Source organism: Halichoeres trimaculatus, unplaced genomic scaffold (genome assembly GCF_033239565.1).
Source record: "Halichoeres trimaculatus isolate MK-OKI-2021-1 unplaced genomic scaffold, fHalTri1.1 fHalTri1_scaffold_13, whole genome shotgun sequence".
Classification (NCBI taxonomy): Eukaryota; Metazoa; Chordata; class Actinopteri; order Labriformes; family Labridae; genus Halichoeres; species Halichoeres trimaculatus.
The window spans coordinates 27,074,527-27,094,549 of NW_027437191.1; the positions used below are offsets into that span (position 1 = coordinate 27,074,527).

At 41.8% G+C, this 20,023-nt stretch overlaps 1 protein-coding gene across 3 annotated transcripts; it reads left to right on the plus strand.

Annotated features, from left to right (window-relative positions):
- Positions 1–1,459: 1,459 nt before the first annotated feature.
- LOC141802321 (bcl-2-modifying factor-like) lies at positions 1,460–14,347 on the plus strand. 3 transcript variants are annotated; one of them, XM_074685862.1, is made up of 4 exons: positions 1,460–1,616; positions 4,389–4,631; positions 5,854–6,071; positions 10,751–14,347. In XM_074685862.1, the coding sequence occupies exons 2-4, from the start codon at positions 4,412–4,414 to the stop codon at positions 10,865–10,867; spliced, it is 555 nt and encodes a 184-aa protein (XP_074541963.1). In that variant the 5' UTR covers positions 1,460–1,616; positions 4,389–4,411; the 3' UTR covers positions 10,868–14,347. The 3 variants fall into 3 exon arrangements, with proteins under 3 accessions (XP_074541963.1, XP_074541961.1, XP_074541962.1); XM_074685860.1 differs by having other exon boundaries at positions 1,475–1,558; XM_074685861.1 differs by lacking the exon at positions 1,460–1,616 and adding an exon at positions 1,650–1,933.
- Positions 14,348–20,023: the final 5,676 nt, after the last annotated feature.

Here is a 20,023-nt window from a genome sequence, read left to right on the forward strand (position 1 = left end):
AAAACACAGCATCTGCTTTCATCCAGAAATCGTCCCCTGGGAAAATCTGACTCACACCACAGATCAAAGAGTCTCGCTCTTCTTAGGAGGTTGTTTTGAACTCTGTAACCCTTTTTCTTACAGCCCAGGCTTGATATCACTGTATTTTTTTCATGCTATGGGTAGGCGTGCCGCTTCCCTGCAATGGGGGTCACCAGCCCCGGCTGCTGTTTAGTTCACTGTCACAGTGCATCTATCAGTTAAGGACACCATGTTTAACAATGGGTGCCCTCAGGGGCGTAACTGAAAGGCTCTACTGTAAGTTAACATCAGTGGGTTGTTGTTCAGTTACTATGAAGCAGGATGCATTTAAGGTCACTTTAACTCCACCATGTCATTTTCAGTCTAGTAAAATAATCAGTTTATTATTTTGTGTTGTGCTTGTTATTTTTCATTAGATTTATTTTGCTGACTTGATTTACTGCTGCTCTTTTATGCCTTTTTATACAATAAAATGATTGTACAGTGGTACACTGACATGAATGTGTGGCAAATAAATCAATGAACGTATTTGTTGCCGTGACAATACACTACTCATCATCACACCGACCCCAGTTATTGGGTGGGTACAGCCTCTCTATCTAGCAGCAGCTCCCAATCAGCTGAGCTGAGCTGAAAGCAGTCACATGTCTTATCTGGGTTTGTGTTTTTCCCCCTCCACGTGTCAAGATACCCGAAGCAGAAGGCGGGACCAAAACAAACCACCTGATTGGTTCGCTGCGTGTCACCAGCTTATGGTTGCAGAGGACTGTTCTCTTAAAGGGCTACGCACACTATTTTTGTATCCACCTCAACAACAATACAGATAGGGCTCAGCATTTTGTGCAGGCATTTTCTATTACTATATTGTGTTCTAAATGCCAAACTGTTAAGTTTTAAACCCCAGGATGAAAAATAATGCATAAAATTGACAAAAGCTAAATCATTTTGCAGGATTTTAAGACACTCAGAAGGATGAATTAAAAAATTGAGGTACTTGTGCTTTACTTGACTTTTTCCTCATAATACTGTTTGCTTTTGGTCAAAACAATGAAAATGGAAGTATTAGTATTTTAAATTTGAGTCTCTGTCAAATTAAGATTGTTTGCATATGATGTGCTGTTGCATTACCCTGGACACTCTTACGGAAATAATGCCCTTCATTTAACTGCATGTATTGTAAAATTGTAAATATAGATTTATACTTGATAATATTTAAGGATATATGCAGTGAGGTATTGTTTCTTTCTCTGTTATAATAATTAACGCTTTTGATCCACGTATCATTTGCTAGAAAACAATTGTAGGATTTTTTTAAGCAACAACAGCATTATTTCATCCCTTCTGTGTGCTGTATTTGCATGACACCCTGGCTGACTCTGTTCCTTTCACATTATTAAGAATGGGCGTGTCCCTACCAGCGGGGCGGACCGCTTTGACAGAGGGAAAAAACAACCCCACTCTACTCAGCAAACATCTATGAGTGGTTGTAATGCAAAGAGGGATACGAGTCGCATGAGCGCAGTCCATAGGAAACAAGGTAACACAGCAAGTTGTCAAGATACCACCGATCACAACGGAAAGCGCGTTTGCTGGCGGTGAGTGTAACGGTCGTTTTTGGCATTTAAAGGCAGGAAATCACGCCGTTGCACCGTCGCGTGCGCTGTTGTTGGTTGGAGTTTGTCAACGGGCAGCTCGGGCATGCCCGGGCAGAGTTGGTGTGAGCGGCATATGCCAGAGAGGGGCACTTAAGTGGCATATTCCTGCTATCTGTTTCACGAAACCACTTTTTTGGGATGGTTGTGTCCACGAAGTAAAGAAGTGACGACGCTGCTGTTCTGTATATCATCACCCTGCGAGCGTGGGTTTCCAACGTCCCGGCTGATGTTTCCCGGTGTTCGGGATGTAACCGTTGGTCAGTACCGCTCGTGCTCTGTCAGTACACAATAATACATCAAATCCGCGCAATTTTCCTCTGCAAACTTTTACATTCTGTGAGATGCACTCACATTTTTGTCCAAAACATTATTCTGTTGAGTTATATATTCTTTAAGGGAGTGAATTAATCCAATCATATCTGTCATGAGGTGTTTGTTTTGGAGTTGTAAGGCGAAGAGAGGAGAAAGTCAAGAGAGGATAGCGGTATCATTGTTATGAAACTGCCCTAGTTTTTTTTTTTCAGAGCTGCTAGTGTTTTGCTTCAGTCACAAGTGGGAAAAATGCACATTCACCTACTTTTAGGAAAAAAGACTCCTACTTTAAGTACACAACTTTGGTACTAGTTTTGTAAATGCTGAACTATGTGTGACAGCATTACGTGTTCTCTACAAGCGGTTGAAGCGTGTGGATGCTTAGCTTTCCATGATGAGTGGTGGGACTCAGCGCGTGAACGCTCTCAGCTGCCCCGGGCTGTAAGCTCTTGGTGCGGCTGAAGATGCAGCACAAGCCCGGTGTTCCTTCGGAGCCCACTTTTTAACGAATAATCTAATTTAGTGCATTTTTCATGTTTATGCAGCCAGAGCTTCAGTAATTTATAACTTCCAACCATAATTTAAATATGAATGTAAAAAGTAACATTGAAGCAACTAATTGAAAAAATGAGACTCCTGTCTTTTTCGAGGAATAAGTAGGATTTATGTCTTAATTGGAGCCTGTCAGTTGCACACTGATATCCACAGGAGATGTTTTCTTATCCACAGGGGATGTTTTCTTACTTGCATGAAGACAGTAGGTGAAATAGCTGCAGAGCTCACCTTGTGTGCACCCCCCACCCGAGCATGGAGCAGAGCCCGGTGCACAGATGGTGCAGCAGAGGGAGCCACTCTCTGCTGCTGCTTTGAGCCTCTGACCAGCACTGTGCTGGATGCCAGGCCTCCCTGCTGCCCCAGGCAGTGTGTATCTTTGTGTGTTTGTGTGTCTGATGTCTTTCTGTGTGTCTCCCTGTCTATGTTTGTTTTTTTATGTGTCTGACACTATGGCGATCTTGCCAGTCCACCGTTGGCTGCCAGGGAAATTCAAGACAGGGCACACACATATTGCCACTGACACACAACACAAGTGTATACTTGATCTCAGTGAAACTTGTACTGTGGCAGGGCGTGCTTGTTTAGCATTAATTAATGAACTGCTCAACTTGCCTAGAGGAGAAGTAAACACAGAGGAGGGCTTTTTTGAATTTGCACAACTAATTAGTATGTTTGCTTTGGTGCAATGGAGCCCAAATCTTTTGTGGGTCACTAAGTTGAATTTAATCAAGAGACATACATCGTGCTCAAACAATGTGGCCTAGCCAGATGGACAGCAATTCTCTGCAGTTTCCTCCTCTGAGTCTCCGTGACATGACATCATGCAAAGAGATGTACAAACTGGGCTGCATCACTCTGTAAACACAACACCAGTAGATCCAGTTTCATCTTTTGCCAGTCAACTCATTTGTCTCCACTCACACAAGAAAAGGAAAAAGAAAAGCGCCCTCGACAAAGGATGAAACACAAGTGCAGCTCATGGCACGTGGCCAACAAGGAAGAGTGCAAGTGTTTATGGCAGGATGGAGTGAAACTTGTTATCTCACTCATGAAACAACAGCAGCACATGACGGTCTGGCTGGAACTTTGGTTTCACTGAGGTTTCACCCGCCCGCTTGCTAACCGTGCATGTGTGGACTGTGAGTGTAAACAGGCGGCTTTCCAGTGATTGAGCGGCTGAGAGAGTGAGAGGGAATAACAAGTATAAGTGTTAATGTTGAGCTGCAGAATTGTGCTGCAGGAAGCTAATCCCTTGACCGTGTTCTCCTCTGTGGCACACTTTTCCAGATTAAGGTGGTTGTGAGGGGAAAAAAAAAACGCCTTTCGCGGTGGATTAAAATTGGCACGCTATCAGAAACAGCTTGGCAAAATCTGCTGCAGGAGGATGGCAAAGCTGGTGTAGCATTTTTAGCCACCCACGGGGTCACCCCTGCACAGGGTGTTTCCATACGTTTGGCTCCTGTTGCTACTCATCACTGTATTATAAGAGATAATCGTTTAAGCTACAGCTGGTCTCTTTGTGTTTTCATAACCTTTCCCTACATAGAGAACAGCAGTGGCTGATCCATGTCTGCTTGTTTGTTTTCAGTAATGCCTCACGCTACATTAGCATCTTACTGAGCATTATAATGACTAATGACTTATTTACTCTAAGTGTGGACGGTATTTAACAGTTTTCCATCTGCTTGAGGGCAAAGTTTCCACTGATAGCAGAATGATGGGGGTTTCTTGGCTCAGCCTCAAAACAAGATCATAAATCTGTCAAAATAAGAGTTTTTATTTCCCTTCCTTAAGACTCGTCATCTCGTTCCTGATTTCCATACCATGTCGTCTTCTCCTCTGCAGGGAGTTTACCGCTGAGGCGTCGGATGGATGATGAGGAGGAGGACATGTCACGGCCCATCTCGCAGCTCTGGGGAACGCCCTTCAGGGACGTCAAATACGAAGACCGAGCCACGCACATTACAGCCAGACAGGCCCTCGCCGCTGTCACCGCTGCCGCCGTTGTGCCCACGTCACAGAGCCACAACAACAACAGCATCGGCATTGACACGCTGCCCTGCACCTTGCCTCGCTTACCCTTTCACGGTAAGGAGGGGCGAGATGATAATACTGTGAGCCGTCTTATGGTTTTAGACACTGTGTGTTTACAGCTCTGCGTGTTGTAGATTATTCGTCATTCCTTTTATCTGGGAGGTAATTGTCCTCAAAGACCCAAGCGATTAAACCTGTCAATCGGATTTGACAAGTGTTAGATAAGATGAGAGCAGGCTAATTTGTTTTGCTTCAGATATTCAGCTGAGCGAATTCCATTTTCATTTATCAGTCAAGCTTTGAAATTAATTTTCCTCCTTGCTGGGAGATCCCCAAGTCTTATCAAGCACACAGAGGCTTGAGAAACATCCTGATCTCCTTAAGAACATTTTCACTTACTAAGTCAATTTGTTTTCATCCTGATTATTTAACGCTGAAAATACACTTTTTTTGGATTCTGACAGATTTCTTCTTTATTGCTTTAACATCAGCATTTCTTGAAACAAACCTCACAAACGAACGCCCACATAAAGGCTCATTCCAACACTAATAAGTCCAAGAGTTTTAACTCAATATACTCTCCCCATTTCTAATCAGATCAGTGTGACATCACCCCTAATTTAATTGCACAAAAGTTGAAGAAGATTCTTGTTTATTTGTTGACTCAGTGTCAGCGTGTAAGAGGTACATATTGTCCTCGGTTTAAAGCCGTCACTACATTCACAGTTGTTGCAGTTCATAGTAATCTATCCAGTAATGGATGTCATGCACTTGGCCACGGTCCAGTTTCTGAGAGATATCATGGGCCTCTGTTTGGCAGAACAGCAGCGCATTCTGCAAACATGATAACATAACAAAATGTTTTCCCTCCGAGTGGCATGACAACAGGAATTGTGCTGAAGGCAGTGCATAAACTCATTGACACACAGCACATGAAAAAGCAGTGGCTCAGTGAGGCTGTTGTTGAACTTAAAAGAGGTGTTTGAGTTTTTCCAGCAGCACTATTTTCTCTTTATTTGTTGACTCTCCAGTTGTGCTTTGAGTGTCTGTTTTAATTTTCCTCTCAGGAGATCTGATAAAACCTGGAAAGGAAAATAGAAGCGGTGTAGAAAATAGATTTCAAAAGGTTTTCCAAAACCCAAAGAGAGAAACGCAAGAGCTGATATCATCAGTGTCTCAGAGCATCATCCTGGTGGTGACACTGACAACGTTTTCTCGGTGATTCAGAGACCCAAAGTGAACACAAGTTTACAGAAGCTTGATGTTTTGCTTTTAGGCAACGCTGGATTACGCTCACATTTCCCTGCTCAGTTTGAGCCCATGGAGGACCGGGGAGAGAGGCCGATCGAAGAGGAGGAGGAAGACGACAGAGGGGAGGAAGACGACGGGATGGCAGAGGGGCCGGAGGAGCAGGCGGGGATGAGCGTCGAGGCGCAAATCGGTCGCAAGCTTCGGGAGATCGGAGACAAGTTCCAGCAGGATCACGTTGAACTGGTAAGCCTCAGTCCTGTGCAGAGAAGTGGATCCTCAAATGAACTCCCACTTCAAACAAGCAGCTGCAGAGCTTGTGTGCAGAAAGTGTGAGAAAAAGAACGTAAACAACACAAACACAAGAGGATTTACATTTCCAAGAAGAAGAAGTGGAAAAAACTGAAGCTTTTCTGTTCTGGTTCAGAGTCTTCTTGAAGGTATTACTGAGACAGAAACAGAAACATGGGACATAGATTTAAAGTGCATTTCAGTCAGGGCCAAACAAAAGTTCAGTGTTCTCTGTGAGTTTCTTGCGGACATCATCAGAATGAGAAATTAAAGATACTCTGCGCCAATTTGTGGCTCTCTCCAGGGGAGAAAGGGACGAGTACAATTTGCCATTGTGGTTCACACTGGATAAAAATAGCAGTTGTAGGGAATTAAACACTTTCCTGGCCAAGCTGGAGGAAAATTCTGAAGCAATAAACATGGCATGATTTAGTAACTTAATTACTTAACAAAAGCTTTAAAACAGGATTCCTGTCACTGGCTGTTAGCAATTTAATGGGACACTTACAGCATCTTAAGGTTTCTTATTAGCTCATTTTGTCTTCTATACTACTTCTGTAGCATTACAGTAACAGAAAGCATGTGACTAATATAAGGATGGGTACTGAATTAGCATTACCAACCAAATTCTGTCAAAAGTACTGGGAACAGATTCACATACAATCACTAGGTACCATGTTTAGGTACCTGAATGCATCCTTGTGACTGCTAGGGAGAGAAAGAGTAGGCAATTTTCCATGCTGGACATGAACACAACATTGCAAGGTTATACATTGAAGAATAAATATGTTTAGTCAAAAAAAAATATTACAAATTGATATTTTTTAACCACATAAACACAAAAAAGTACTGAAAATTGGTACCGTTGAGTACTGGTACTGGTTACCGGGTACCAGGCATCGGTACTGTATCGTTTCAGATGTGAAAGGTACCCATCCCTCGTCTAATGTGTTTGTGACATCACACCATTGCAGTCAACAGGTGTAAAGTCGACCCTTTCTCACCAAACAGAGACAGGAAAAGAAAACAAACAAATTGAAATAGCGTGGTAATCAAAATCCTAGACCTAAGTGAAATTTCAAAGAAAAGGTGAAAAGTGTACAAAATCCCAATGATTTTTTTTTTATCTAGAAATTCAACAGAGCAAGAGGTAAACAATGGAGACTGAACAGACAAAATCCACATGTAAAAACAAGGAAACTGACAGAAATTCATTCCAAAACCACCACAAGGAGATTAGACAAAACAAACTGACACAAAAGACTGAAAAGTAGGGATGTTTAATATCTTTTGCACAATATAAACAGCAGATATCAGCATTTCCACTGATTTGGACAGCTGAAAATGTGACAACAATTATCCACACAGCTTTAATGCGCCAGCAATGAACATCAATACATCTGGCATATGAACATATTTTGAGTTTTAGAAAACAGACAAAATCATAAATATGAAGCAGGTGATGCAAGAAGGAGCAAAACAACACACCTTGAACACAACTTTTTTGATTGCACATCAAAACTTGTCGACCCTCAAAAAGTAAAGAAACTTACACTGAAAGTCATATTTATGCTCTTTATATCAAGCTTTTTCACTTTGTTGAGCATCTGGGCTACTGGGGATAAACTTAATGACATTAATTAACATTTATTGATAAAACACTTTTAAAAACACAGGTTTACATGGGTGCTCAAAGGGCTGGAAGTATAACTAACCATGACAAAGCAAAGGAAGCAAAACAAGACATGAAATAAAATGGAAAATTACCAGAGGTAACGAGTAAAAACAAACTAATCAAGAGTAACTCATGACAGAAATCCCTGCCCTCAGCTGTTTGAACACTTTAGACACTTTACTGGAAAGTTTGAAAAGTCTGTGACCAATTACTTCACTACCTCAAAGACAGTCAGCTTACTGCTCACAGAATGCTCATGTACACAGACTTCATTGGTCAACAGTTTTGACACACACTTTATGATATGTATTTAATGAGGCGTGTTCGGTAATAAAACCCACATGGAGAGGAGTTTTCCATAGAAACAACACTCTTGTTAGTGAGATGTAGTATCAGGCTTCTATCAGTGTTTATAAAGCAGTTACTGGAAAGAGTTCACAGAGGTCACGTGGCCAAGCAGCGAGTCGATGAGTACAGAATACACTGGGAGGAGTGCCATGGCTCTTATCTGCTGCTCACTGTCTGTGTGTTTGGGCTTGTGGAGGATCTTTGCTAAGAACAAGGTGTGGTTTGATAAGTTTTGGAAAGCGCTCGACAGCGTGGTTAATGTAGAAGAAAAAAGACGAGAGAAGTTAGGACATAAGTGATAAAGTGATATACGGTGACAGATTCTGACAAATCGCACAAAGACTGAGACAGAGCAGGTGAGATCGGCGCGTCTGTCACAAGCAGGAGTGAGCTGCGCTGCGCGTCTATGTCTGGGTAGACTTGGCCGTCTGTTTATACGTGCGTCTAAAAATAGAATCTGACTCACGGCTACCCACAATACCTCAGTTGTCCCGCTGACTGGCTCAGTGTGTGTGTCGCTGTGTGTGTTTTGGTTTTCGTGTGTAACTCTGTGACACAGAGATAAGAGGGAGGAGGTTTTTTTTTTCTTTCTTTAACTTTTTTTTGTGTCTGCTGTCTGCGCTGGAGTTGGTTTCATCCGGCAGGATCTGATACTGCTGCTGCTGTAGGAATACTCCAAAGGGAGAATAAGCACAAGTGGTGCTTTATGATATCCAATCGCTCCTCTGTATTGTGTCTGCTGCTATTGTTAGACTGTTTCACTCGCCTCTCTGAGCAGAAGTTGTCAGTGTGGGTTTTTGTTAATGTGGAGGAGTTGATTGTGTTTGCAGTTCCTCATTTCCGCCAGTATTGACTACTTTTGTGTCAGGTAACATGAGGACAGATGAGTGGGGATATCCAGGGGTTTGCATTGTGGTTTTTCATTTTCAGCACAATTACACAAAAAGGCAGAATAACAGACTCAAAAGTTTATCCTTCTCCTCATATCAGATGTTTTACAAAGTATTGAGATAACATTCTGTCTCAGGGGCTCTGATAAATTCTGAGAAAGCAAACCCAACCTAACATTTGTATTACCCTAAACAGCCTAAAAAGCACACAATCCTCCTCTTCCATGGCAGAAAGATGAGCCTCATGTGGAACAAACCAGGGTACTGTTTAAGTAAGCTCAGCAGCATAGAATTAAAGCAATTAAGGACAATTAGGGTTACATTTAGCGGTGCTGGTTCAGTTCAGTTCAGTCTCCTTGTTCTGCATTAAATAGCCTGTGGCGGGCTCTGATTGCTGGGCTGGTAGAGACCTCGACTGGTAGAGGCTGCAGGAAGAGAGATCGTTACAAGTGTGCTTATGCAACAAGCTGAAATATCGGAGTGTTCAGAAAGAGCCGGGGGGGAGCTGCGCAGGATCAGAGAGGAGGTGCAGAGGGGGGAGCGAGGAGATCGCAGGCTGCAGCAGGAACTCCTTCATGTGTGTGAAGTTAACAGAGGGCCGGGCGGCTTCACTGAACATGACAAGAGCAGGGACGGCAGCTCCATAGGAGGGAGCGGTTTCGGTTTCCTCGGCTTTGTTTTGATAATTATTCAGCTGACTACGCTCTTACAGGAAAGCTGTGATGAAATGGACGGAGTGTTCTTTGAAAATGGAGTTGTTCTGAAGTCAAAAGGGGAATATTTAACTACAGGGGAAGGTGAGGGAGGAGAATCCAGTCAAATATTGTTTCAACAAAACCCCAAACAAGCACTCTGGCTGCGTTAATTGGTGTTTTTGAATATATTAAAAGTATTTAAAATGAGATTCAATCCTTAATTACTTCAGTGAAACTTTCTTCAAACTTTCCCTACGGCTGTTGATGCTAAAAGAGATTCACCCTTAGTCTCACAATGCTCCTATTTCAACACAATGTTTAGAATCTGCAATGACTTGTTAAAATATTAGCATAGTTTTTTCAATCTTGTTGATTTGTCCCTTTTGGCACACCTTAGCAAAGCTGCCGCAGTGTCTTCTTGCTTCCTGCTTCAGCTGTGATGGATAATAACAAGTTTCACTTCATAAAACTCACATGCAGATAAAGTTGAATGAGATTAAAACACCAGGAAAGTACTTCCAGTTTTAGCAAACATCTGAAAAGTTAGCATACAGGTGCAGCTAATCATATTGATTTCAGCAGGCAGCCCCATCACATTTTGGAGTTAGCACGTATTGTTTTAGATTGTTAATATGATCTGAAAAACTGTCTTAAATTGCAAGAGTATAGAGTGATTAAAGTTATCAATATGCGGTTAATGAGTGAAATAAAGCTAATAATCCAGATTAATACGGTTAATTGTTTCTCAGCCTGAATAAAAATGATCTGTCTGACTGGGGATGGGAGTCCCCGTGCAGTCACACAGCCTCTGCACACTGCTTTGTATCAGCATCAGGCAGGATGTGACACACATGTTTGCTAGACATAAGCGAATGTTGTGAAAACATGCAGTCTACCCGGTAACAGGGGTTACTGGAGTTCACAGAGAGAACCTGTTGTTATGAAATCTGAGGCTGCAGACTCGTTTTCCTTATGATATAACACCCTCATGCTGATAAACTATTTCTGTTTTTCTTCTGTCTGCAGTTCATGAGGCATCAGAGACAAAACCTGCCGGTCTGGATGCGCCTTACCATGGCCCTGTTCGGCTTTCTGTTTCAAAGAGAGGCTCTTTTCCCTCGCCTGAGAGGAGCGCAGAGATGAAGGGACCCCTGGCTGGCTCTGGCCTCAGCCCCTTGTTTCACGCTCTCCCCCCTGTCCAAAGGGGACAAGGGACCAGACTCTAAGAGATGGCACTGTAAGATGGAACACGGGTTTGGATTTTGTTTTCTAATTGAAGATGAGATGAAGAAAACACTGGTCGCCGCTGGACGGAGACTGATTACAGTTCCTTTGTTTCTTTTGTTACTTTATTTTTGTTTTGTTTTTTTGTCTTTCCAAGAAGGAGCCATTGTGTTTGAAGAGATATTTTCGAAATATTTGCAAGATTACCTATTTTGTACAGTAAACTACTCTTTTTATTTGGTGAAGGACCTCCATCAGTCCAGGGAATGCCTTATTCTCTCCTGCCACAGTTCAACAACCCTTTTTTTGCTTCAAGGACACCATGAAAATCCATTTTTTTGAGATTTGGCCACTTTTTCTGGCGACAAACTGTGGATGTGGACACTTCTGTGCTGAAGTTACTGACTTCAAACCTTGTGGACTCGAGGCACATTTCTAATTTGTTCTCAGAAAGACGACAAGTCCTGTACTTTCCTTTACTCTTCCACACTGGCTTTGTTCAAAAAAATGGTTGTCAAGTGTTGCACGCTGGTGTGGCACCATGTTTTTTTACCAGCTTCCACTCTAGACGTGTCATCCATCAGCATCTCCACCTGCAGAAACTCAAGTCCCACTGTGTAGATCAGATCCTGTTGAGTTAAAGGATAAACACATGCATACTTGAATTTAGAGATAGTCGAGTAACTTAAGATTGTAATTGTGATTACTCTTTTGATATGTGATCCTGTGTTTGTAGGAGAGTGTGCTTACTGTTTCCCAAATCTGCAGTAATATCGAAACCAAAAAGCACAAAGACAAACCAATCTCCTCTGTGGGATGATCATCAGGGAACTGGAAAACAATCAGACAGCTGAAAATCTTCGGATGCATTTGATCTTTTCCTGAAGCTTTTCAGGCTGCTTCCTCTGGCTGGGTTGACAATCTTTGCCCTTTTGTTGACAGCATTAATCAGGGGTGAGCAATATTCAAGCCAGTGGAAAGAGGAAGTCACGTCTTAGGGATTTGCTGCATTTGCAATCAAACTGACATTTCCCCAGAACACACCTCTTTACGAGTATTTTTGTTACAGCCACAGAGATGCATTTTTATTTCATTTCACTCCAGGTTTATTTATAAATCTCAAACACTGCTTCTAACCTGATGTGCTGATACACCTTCGTATCACCTCAAACCTTCATTTAAGTGCTTTCTTTCACCAAACTGCCAGTGGTACATTCTGCTTCACTCTGTAAGAAAAGCTTCTGTACAGTTTTGTTACTCTTCACACAGACACATTTAGGTAACGGAGAAAGTTTATACATCCTTGCTACGTGCTACGTTAGCATTTAGCAGCGACACAGCCACTGTTTTCTAAATGTAAGGAACGAAGTCTCTTTTCGGACTTTAAATAAGATGTTTAAATTCCTCATTTGATGTATTTTTTCAGTCTGTTGTAGATGCATATGAACTTTTGAAGACACTGATGGGTTTTTTTCCTCTTTTATGTTTCCTTCAGGGAGTAGTTAATACCCGTATTAGATACTTTTATAATGAGACGTGTTTGCTGAAAATCTGCCTTTTAGAGGACTGACTGATGCAGTAGACGATGCTGAACAAGCAAAGATGTTTCATTCGATGTTTGAACTCGACATCAGATGGAAATGTGTTACAGATTGTTGTGATTTTTCCTGTAACGTTAAGAGGAGCTGAACCAAAAGTTTGTTTCCTGCAAGCACTGAACGCTGAGCCAATTCAGACATTTGTGACGCACTCTCCAGTCTTCACAACCCCCTCCCCCACGCTCATATTTAACTACTCCCTGTCCTTACTGAGAACAAGTTTCATTTTTGGATAATTTATTCTAATTTATTTTTGTGTATATTTGCTCAGTGCTACTGTATAGATGCTATCTCAGTGTGTACAGTCCTTTCCTTCTCATTGTTGACGTGCATTCAGTTGTGTGTTTGATGCCTGTGTGTGCAGGGAGGTTGGACTAAAGCCATGTGCCTCGTGCATTCCTCACACAAACGCTGTGTGAGGCCTTTTTACAAATCACATAAAAAATAACAGACAATCAAATGTACAAAACGTGCCTTGTGAGTAAACAGACCTGCCGCATTATCATCATCGTAAAACACTTGGCATAATCTTCCTTCAGTCACTGGTCACAGCTCTTGTTTCACTCGGGCTCTGTGAGATCAACATAAAAAAAAAAACGATCAAACCGTTTGATTTCTCACATCAGCTCACGAGGCACAGGCTCAACCTTTGACATCTCTCAGCACCGACGGCGAATATCACCACGCAGATCCTTCTTACTATCAGAGACGACTGTTTGCAATCAATGTGCACTGTAAAAAAGAAAAAAAAAGCAACAACTTTTTACCTGTATACTGTATTTTGCGCCTCTCTCTTTCTACTCCTGTGCTGAACTTCCCCTTCTAGACTCCTGAGTCTTTTTGAGATCTGTAAAATGCTGGAGCGGCCCAGCTCGTCTGGGTTTTTGTGCTTTATTATCTACAATCTAGTAGGGCTGCGGGTTTACATTTGAAGGAAGAATGAGCCACCATGGTGCCCAGTATTATTTCTACGCTAAATGGGTTGAAGCCTGTCGATAACAACTGCTTTGTGCAACCCTGAGTCGAGCGGAAGATTTTTTGTTTAAACCTTCAGTGTCTTTAATATCAAAATTTCACTTTTATGAGTATCCGAGAAGGAGTGCATCTTTACTGTCAAGTGCTGTGATTTGGTGTTTTTATACATTTGACATGAATTCGACAGCCGTCGTTGCTGTCTTTATACAAATTTTTAGCAAAATTTTTCCATATCTTTTTGTAAGAAAGGCAACAACACACCTTTTCGCTTTTCTATGATCGCTTCTTTTCCATGTCGTGGCATTTTAAATTGATGGATTTTGCCAAGTCTGCTGTGTCACTCTCAGTTCAAGGGCTTTTTTTTTTTTTGGAGATATGTAAATGGAGTAAAAATGCATGTCCAACATTCCTTGAAAAAAAATCTGTATCTTAAGGGTTTGAATGTAATTTAATGGAGTGAAAACCACAACATGAACTGAACAGTGGAACTTATTTCAGACTCTCGTGTGGGGGAGTTTGTTTCGTCTTCACGTTGCTTTTTTTACGTTCAGAGTGGTCTCAAGGATTTCACGCTCATGTGTCCTATGAAGTGAGACCCAGGCCAGATGTAGCAGTTTTTTCTTTTCGTTCAAGCGTTGGCTGTGTTATTGTTGGGACTGCTCTGTGTCTGCTGCACAGGTTTTTGTTTTTGAACAGTGCAGATCATGGAGCGATGGAGGGAACAGAGGAGGACAGGGGATGTTTGTTCTTTTTCTAGTGCAATATGCTGTACATAAGAGCTTGGCTCTCCAAATCTTAGAATTTCTCTTAATTTTTTGTTGTTCAATGGGTACATTGCTGTTTTTTTTCATTAAAACTCTATGGACAATTGAAAACGACTGTTGTTTCATTTCTTCTACAAACAAAAGGGAAATTACGCTTTAAGCTATGCAAAAGAAAGCATGAAGATGACATTAAAATGTTTTTGTCTTGTTGACTAGCTGCCTGAAATTCACGCAAGATGCTTTCTAAATTGATTTAGAATAGAATAGAATAGAATAGACTTTATTTACTTCCAAGGGGAAATTCAGGAGTCACAGCAGCAATACAAGAAAACAAAAGTAAGAAAGTGTGTATTACAGAAAGGTCCATGAGGAAATAGATGATGGCAGCTTGTCCATCATCCCCCAGTCAGCCAGTCTCCACCTCCACAGGGTCCAGGACTGAGCAGGGCTTGAAGACCTCCGGCATAGTGCCGGAAATCCGGCGTAGACAAACCTGCCAGATTGTGAAATCCTGCAGGTCGGTCTGGCTGCCCTCCGTTGATTTCACTCGATCGAGTTCCGACTGAACCAGTCAGGAAAGAGAGGCGGGAGCTGCAGAGAGCAGCTCCCGCCTCTCTTTCACAAACAAGCAGCAGCGGCCCAAATCCGCTACGTCATACCGTGGCTTGATGCGTATTGGTCTAGGATGAGTGTGACTGGCAGAACGATCGTCCAATATGGCACTGTCCATCTAATTTGTCAGATAAATGTGCTTCGTGAAGAGAGTAACTAATGACGGAGGCGGAGAGCAGAAGCAGCGTAGCAACCCCTTATAATGAAGCAGTGATATTGAGAGATGTTTTTGGACAACAAAGAAGCTTGGCTTCAGAGAGCAAGTTTACCACGTAATCGGGATACCCGCTCGAAAACTGCGCCGCCAGCGAGTCTGTAATCACGCAATCGGGCGTGCATGGATGTATTTTTCATCCATGCGAATTTCAGTAAAACCGTCACTCCTACTAGCGACTTCGGCGGGTTGAATTATTTAATTGTAGTTTTCTGAAACGGCATCTGAAATACTAAACCCATTGCAGTATGAGACTACGACACCACAACTCCCACGAGCACTGCCTGCACACAGTGTTTGCTCATTGGTCCCTTCGCAAAGTCTTCTACTGAGAGGCGCCCCAGACACGCTGGTCTTCAGCCTTCGTCTCGGACACTGTGACAGCTCCCGGTGTTTAGCGCCTGATAACGTGTTTTAAAACTTCACTCGCGTCTTGTTTGCTCTCTATGGTAAACGGATTCCGGGATTTAAGTCACAATCTAGCGCCAAATATTCCGTAACTTGTTAAAAGTGAGGACATTTATCAGACGGAGCTCATTTAAGCTCACAGTGCACCGTTCTCACCAGTGACACTCACCTAGAGCAGGGGAGGAGGAGAAGACAGGAGGACACGTAGAGAAGTGAAACTGATCATAGATATGAGAAGCCGTAGGAACAGTATTTAAACCTCCTAATAAACAAACATTTTAAAAGTTATATGTAAAAAGTTCACTCTGGAAATAGTGTAAACAAACCAAATCATTCTAAATAAATGAAACTTATGGTCCAGTGTGACTTATGTAGGCCTACGTTATTTTCGTCTTCATGACGCATTTTTTTGACTGATACGACCTCAAAAAATGTATGACAGTACTACGAAGTGACTTGTAGTCCAGAAAGTATGGTACTAGTTTATTAGTGAAAAATTACTGTTGTAAATAAATATTAAAGTAGACAGTGTTTCTAGAAAGCTTTTTCAGTTTAGTTTTTATTTTTTCAATTAATCTTCAACCTTCACAACTTTCATTGAATGCAATATTATGCTCCTCCTTTAATTACTTGTTTCAATAGTCTGCATATTTTCATATTTAAGGAGCACAACCATTTCAGAGCTGAATACCTGATTTAGGTAGTCTTTATTTGAGTGTGCACAGGGGTCATTTATATTTAAAAAGGTTTTAAATCTATTTCAGGTAAACTTTAGCATTTCATCATCCGTCTTGATCATATCAAACATAATTATCCAACAACAAAATTGTGGACCCTACCAGAAGCGATGGGCACAGGTACTTATGCTGTATCGCTGACTGACCGTTTGTGTGAACAAAAAATTAGTGTTACTGTGTTTAATGTTGTTTTTATTATTATTATTATTATTATTATTATTATTATTATTATTATTATTATTAATAATAAAAACAAAACTAAACGCAGTAACCCCCCCCCCCCCCCCCCCCCCCCCCCCCCGCTTTCAGGCACAGGATTTTTTCCTGCTTCAAGCCCTGACTGAGCTTCTTCAGCAGTCTGTTCCAACTCTGTGTCTGGTGTTAGCTCTGTTAGCCATGTCTGTGAATAGCATATTCCCTCTGTTGCTGGGGTTAGCACGGCTAGCTCGTCCATCTTATTGGAGATAGATCTTACATTCCCAATAACGATGGATTGACGGACCGGTCGATGTTGTCTCTTCTTAGCTCACACTTTAGCACCAGCAAGTTATCTTCACTTCCTTCTCCTCACCTTGGGGAACATCCGGCCTTGCACCAGTTAGCATTGACATCATAGCATTGATCTCATTTGTAAACAATGTGGCCACAGCTACATGTAGGATCTCCAGACAAACACAGAAGCAAAAACAGTAAAAAATATCACTGAAGACAAAACCAGTTTGGTGTCAATGACCAACAAATGAACCACACAACGTAATAACCCACTCCAAATGCAAAGATGGCGAAAAAGAGATGACAAAATTACAAAAAACGGACGAGGAAGAGAGCACTACTGCAACAAGCAGCCACTTGGGCGAAGCCTAGCGACAAAAACTTTGACTTTTCTTTTGGTTTGCTGACCTTACCTGTCAACTAAACAGCTGTATTAAATTCTTGATTCTGATTGGTTAATAACCCTGGTGTTATTCCTCATCACGAAAGTGTTAAGAGAGAACCGTGAACCTCATATAAAATCAGAAAAATCAAAGTAAATAAAATTTGAACCTTTGCCTGTTGACACTGTGGCAAAAACTGTTACAGATGGCAAATAATTAGGTACAAATGCTACATTAACACACTTAAAGCTACCACCAGGACTCCAAATGGTTAAATAGAAACAACTGGACTTGTTACCACTGCCTATATATGAGATATTACAGCAAAAAAAAATTTAAAAAAATGGGAAGATTTTTTATTCGGATGCAGTCATCGTTGATGTCATGCTCACAAAGATTTTCACCACTGCCTGTTGACAGTGTTCACACTAATTTACCCTCAGAGATCAATAAAGTATTTCCAAAACTTGACAAGAATGTTTTTTTATAAGGTCTGAGATACTTGATTCATCTGATGCACAACTATCTTCGTGCACGTATTGCTATTTCATCCCAAAGCACTCATCACACAAGAACAGGATAAAATCAATTGAGAGAAGTGGTGTACTAATTTGGCCATGGGGGCGCCAAAATCAATACAGACCAAAAATTCCTCACATGAACCTTAAACTGATTTAATTCTTAATTTAACAGAAAAAAACTTGAGCCATGCTAAAAATACTAAGAGGAGTCAACGCTTAGAGAAAACATAAAAACATCTGAGGCTTCTCTCGACATCATCATTAAAAAATCTGACTTCATGAAACTTGACCTGATTGGAAGTCCAGAGATCATAACTTGTTGACTCCTCACTCTAAGAGCGTTATGAGTGTTTGCCAGGTTTTATTGCAGAAGCACCATTGTTGCCCTGATTCCTGGCTTACAGGAAAAGTCTGGTTCATCTCTGGGACAATGATGTTTATGCATACTTCTACCTCAAATGATCTGTACATTGTCATGTTATTCGGTATAGGATGAAGTGGGGAAAATCTACAGATACTAATGTTAAAAATCATATTAAGTGGATTTAATTCATGTGCCAAACAATCCAGAGAAACAGTCCCTTCATAAGAACCTCCACTGTGACTAAACAAGTGATATAACCCGCTGGAAGTCCCTAAAATCTAATCTCACACGAACAATAAAAGCTTTCACAAACCCTGGAGGCAATATTGACACTCAACACCTTTATTTAACGTGCTCTTGTTGCCTCTGGTGGGTAAAAGGTGGTACCTTATGTAAACCATGAATCATTCCTGTGTCACCGTGTTTCTGGAGCGATCCCCCTCCGGCAGCTGATTTGAGTCAACAGGGCAGCATGGCGGGTTAGAGATGTGTATACACGCCGTGTGTGTGCGGGAACACATGGCCTCAGGGAAAAAGAAAACTCCTGTTTACAGAGAAGAAGCTCTGACCTCGAACTGATAGAGATTAACATGTTAAAATAAGTTGTGCTGCAGGGTGATATCAGTTGATATAATAATGTTTCCAAAGCTGTTACAAGCTCGGGGCCGTTTTTCTGTTGTTAAACTGACACGTACGACACATGCTTGTGTCTGCTTTTGCAAACAGTGTTTTGAGGTAACTTTAATGTTTGAAGAGATACAGACAAGCTGCCTACATTGTGTTTACACAAATGCCATAAAAACATTGTGAGAAAAATGTTGTGGTTCAAAGCGCAACACCACTTTGCACGGATCCCCTCAACTTCTTCATGTACACCACTTTGCTCAATGAGATACTGACACTTCTCAGTTAATTTCAGTATAATTTGATGTGTCACTTTTTCATTTTGCCCTGACAGGAAGTAAACTCATTCTTTAAGTCTTTGTTTTGCTCTTTCTGCAAACTCTCCTGGCAAAGTGTCACGGTGAAAATTGCAAGCAGACGAGCTAAAAAGAGAGCATTAAGAAGAAAACAGGAGTTGTTTTACTCAAACTCATGGTTGAAACAGGAGTCTGCAAGCTTAGAAACGTTTGCAGCAAGTTAAAGATGCATCCCAGAATGCATTGCTAACAGTTAAAACCACAAAACAGTCTGCGTCCCTTTCCCTAACCTCCCACCAGCTGTAGAGAAAGCCTTCGTCCCCTGAGCCCACTGGTAAACACAGACGAACGTGTGTGTGTGAGCGTTTCTGTGTCTTCAGGGAGAGAAGAAAAATGGAGGGGTGGGAGGGGAGGAGGAGAGGGGAAGAGGAGAGAGAAAGAGGGGGGAGGGGTCGTGGTGGTGGTGCGGGTTTGCTTGGCTCAGCAGTTTTTCGCACACAGCCCTGACAAAGGCCTCTGTGTGCTCTCCCGGTCCGGGCTCTCAGGGAGACGCCCTCATGATAGCCTGCTGCCTATCTGGAGGGGTCACGCCTCGACTGTTCTGCAGTGAAGAGCTCCAGCGGCTGATTTTTTTTTTTTTTTTTCTTTCCCGTTAATGTCTGCCTCAGAGCGCCACAAATTAACCCTTTAGTTGCTGAATGTAGAATTAGTGGTGAAATAGTGCAATCAAGGAAAGTCTCCATGATGGATATGGAGGGGTTTAGTTTTGGTGGTATCAAGCTGTCACATTAAATCTGTTCTTATGTTCTTAAAATGTTATCCACTTGATATCAACATACTTTTGTGGTTTAAGATTTCTCTGCTGGTTAGAGTGGGGAAAACCGGGTATGGATGCTGTCAACAAACTTAAAGCTACTACAGGAGAAACTATTACTGCTGTCTTCATGTAAACTATTACAGCAAAAACATGCCATTAGGAAGGAGATTTATCTCAGTTAAGTTGTTTTTGGTGTCTGTGTCGCTACTGTAATGTGCCCCCAGTACAGTAAGTGGCGAGAAGTCCCATTTCAGTCAGTTAGAACTATGA

Coding starts and splice junctions, on each gene's coding strand:
- LOC141802321 (XM_074685860.1), top strand. CDS start 1,498: ATGAGTGGTTGTAATGCAAAGAGGGATACGAGTCGCATGAGCGCAGTC. Junction 4,632..5,853: donor GCCTCGCTTACCCTTTCACG/GTAAGGAGGGGC, acceptor TTTTGCTTTTAG/GCAACGCTGGATTACGCTCA. Junction 6,072..10,750: donor AGCAGGATCACGTTGAACTG/GTAAGCCTCAGT, acceptor TTCTGTCTGCAG/TTCATGAGGCATCAGAGACA.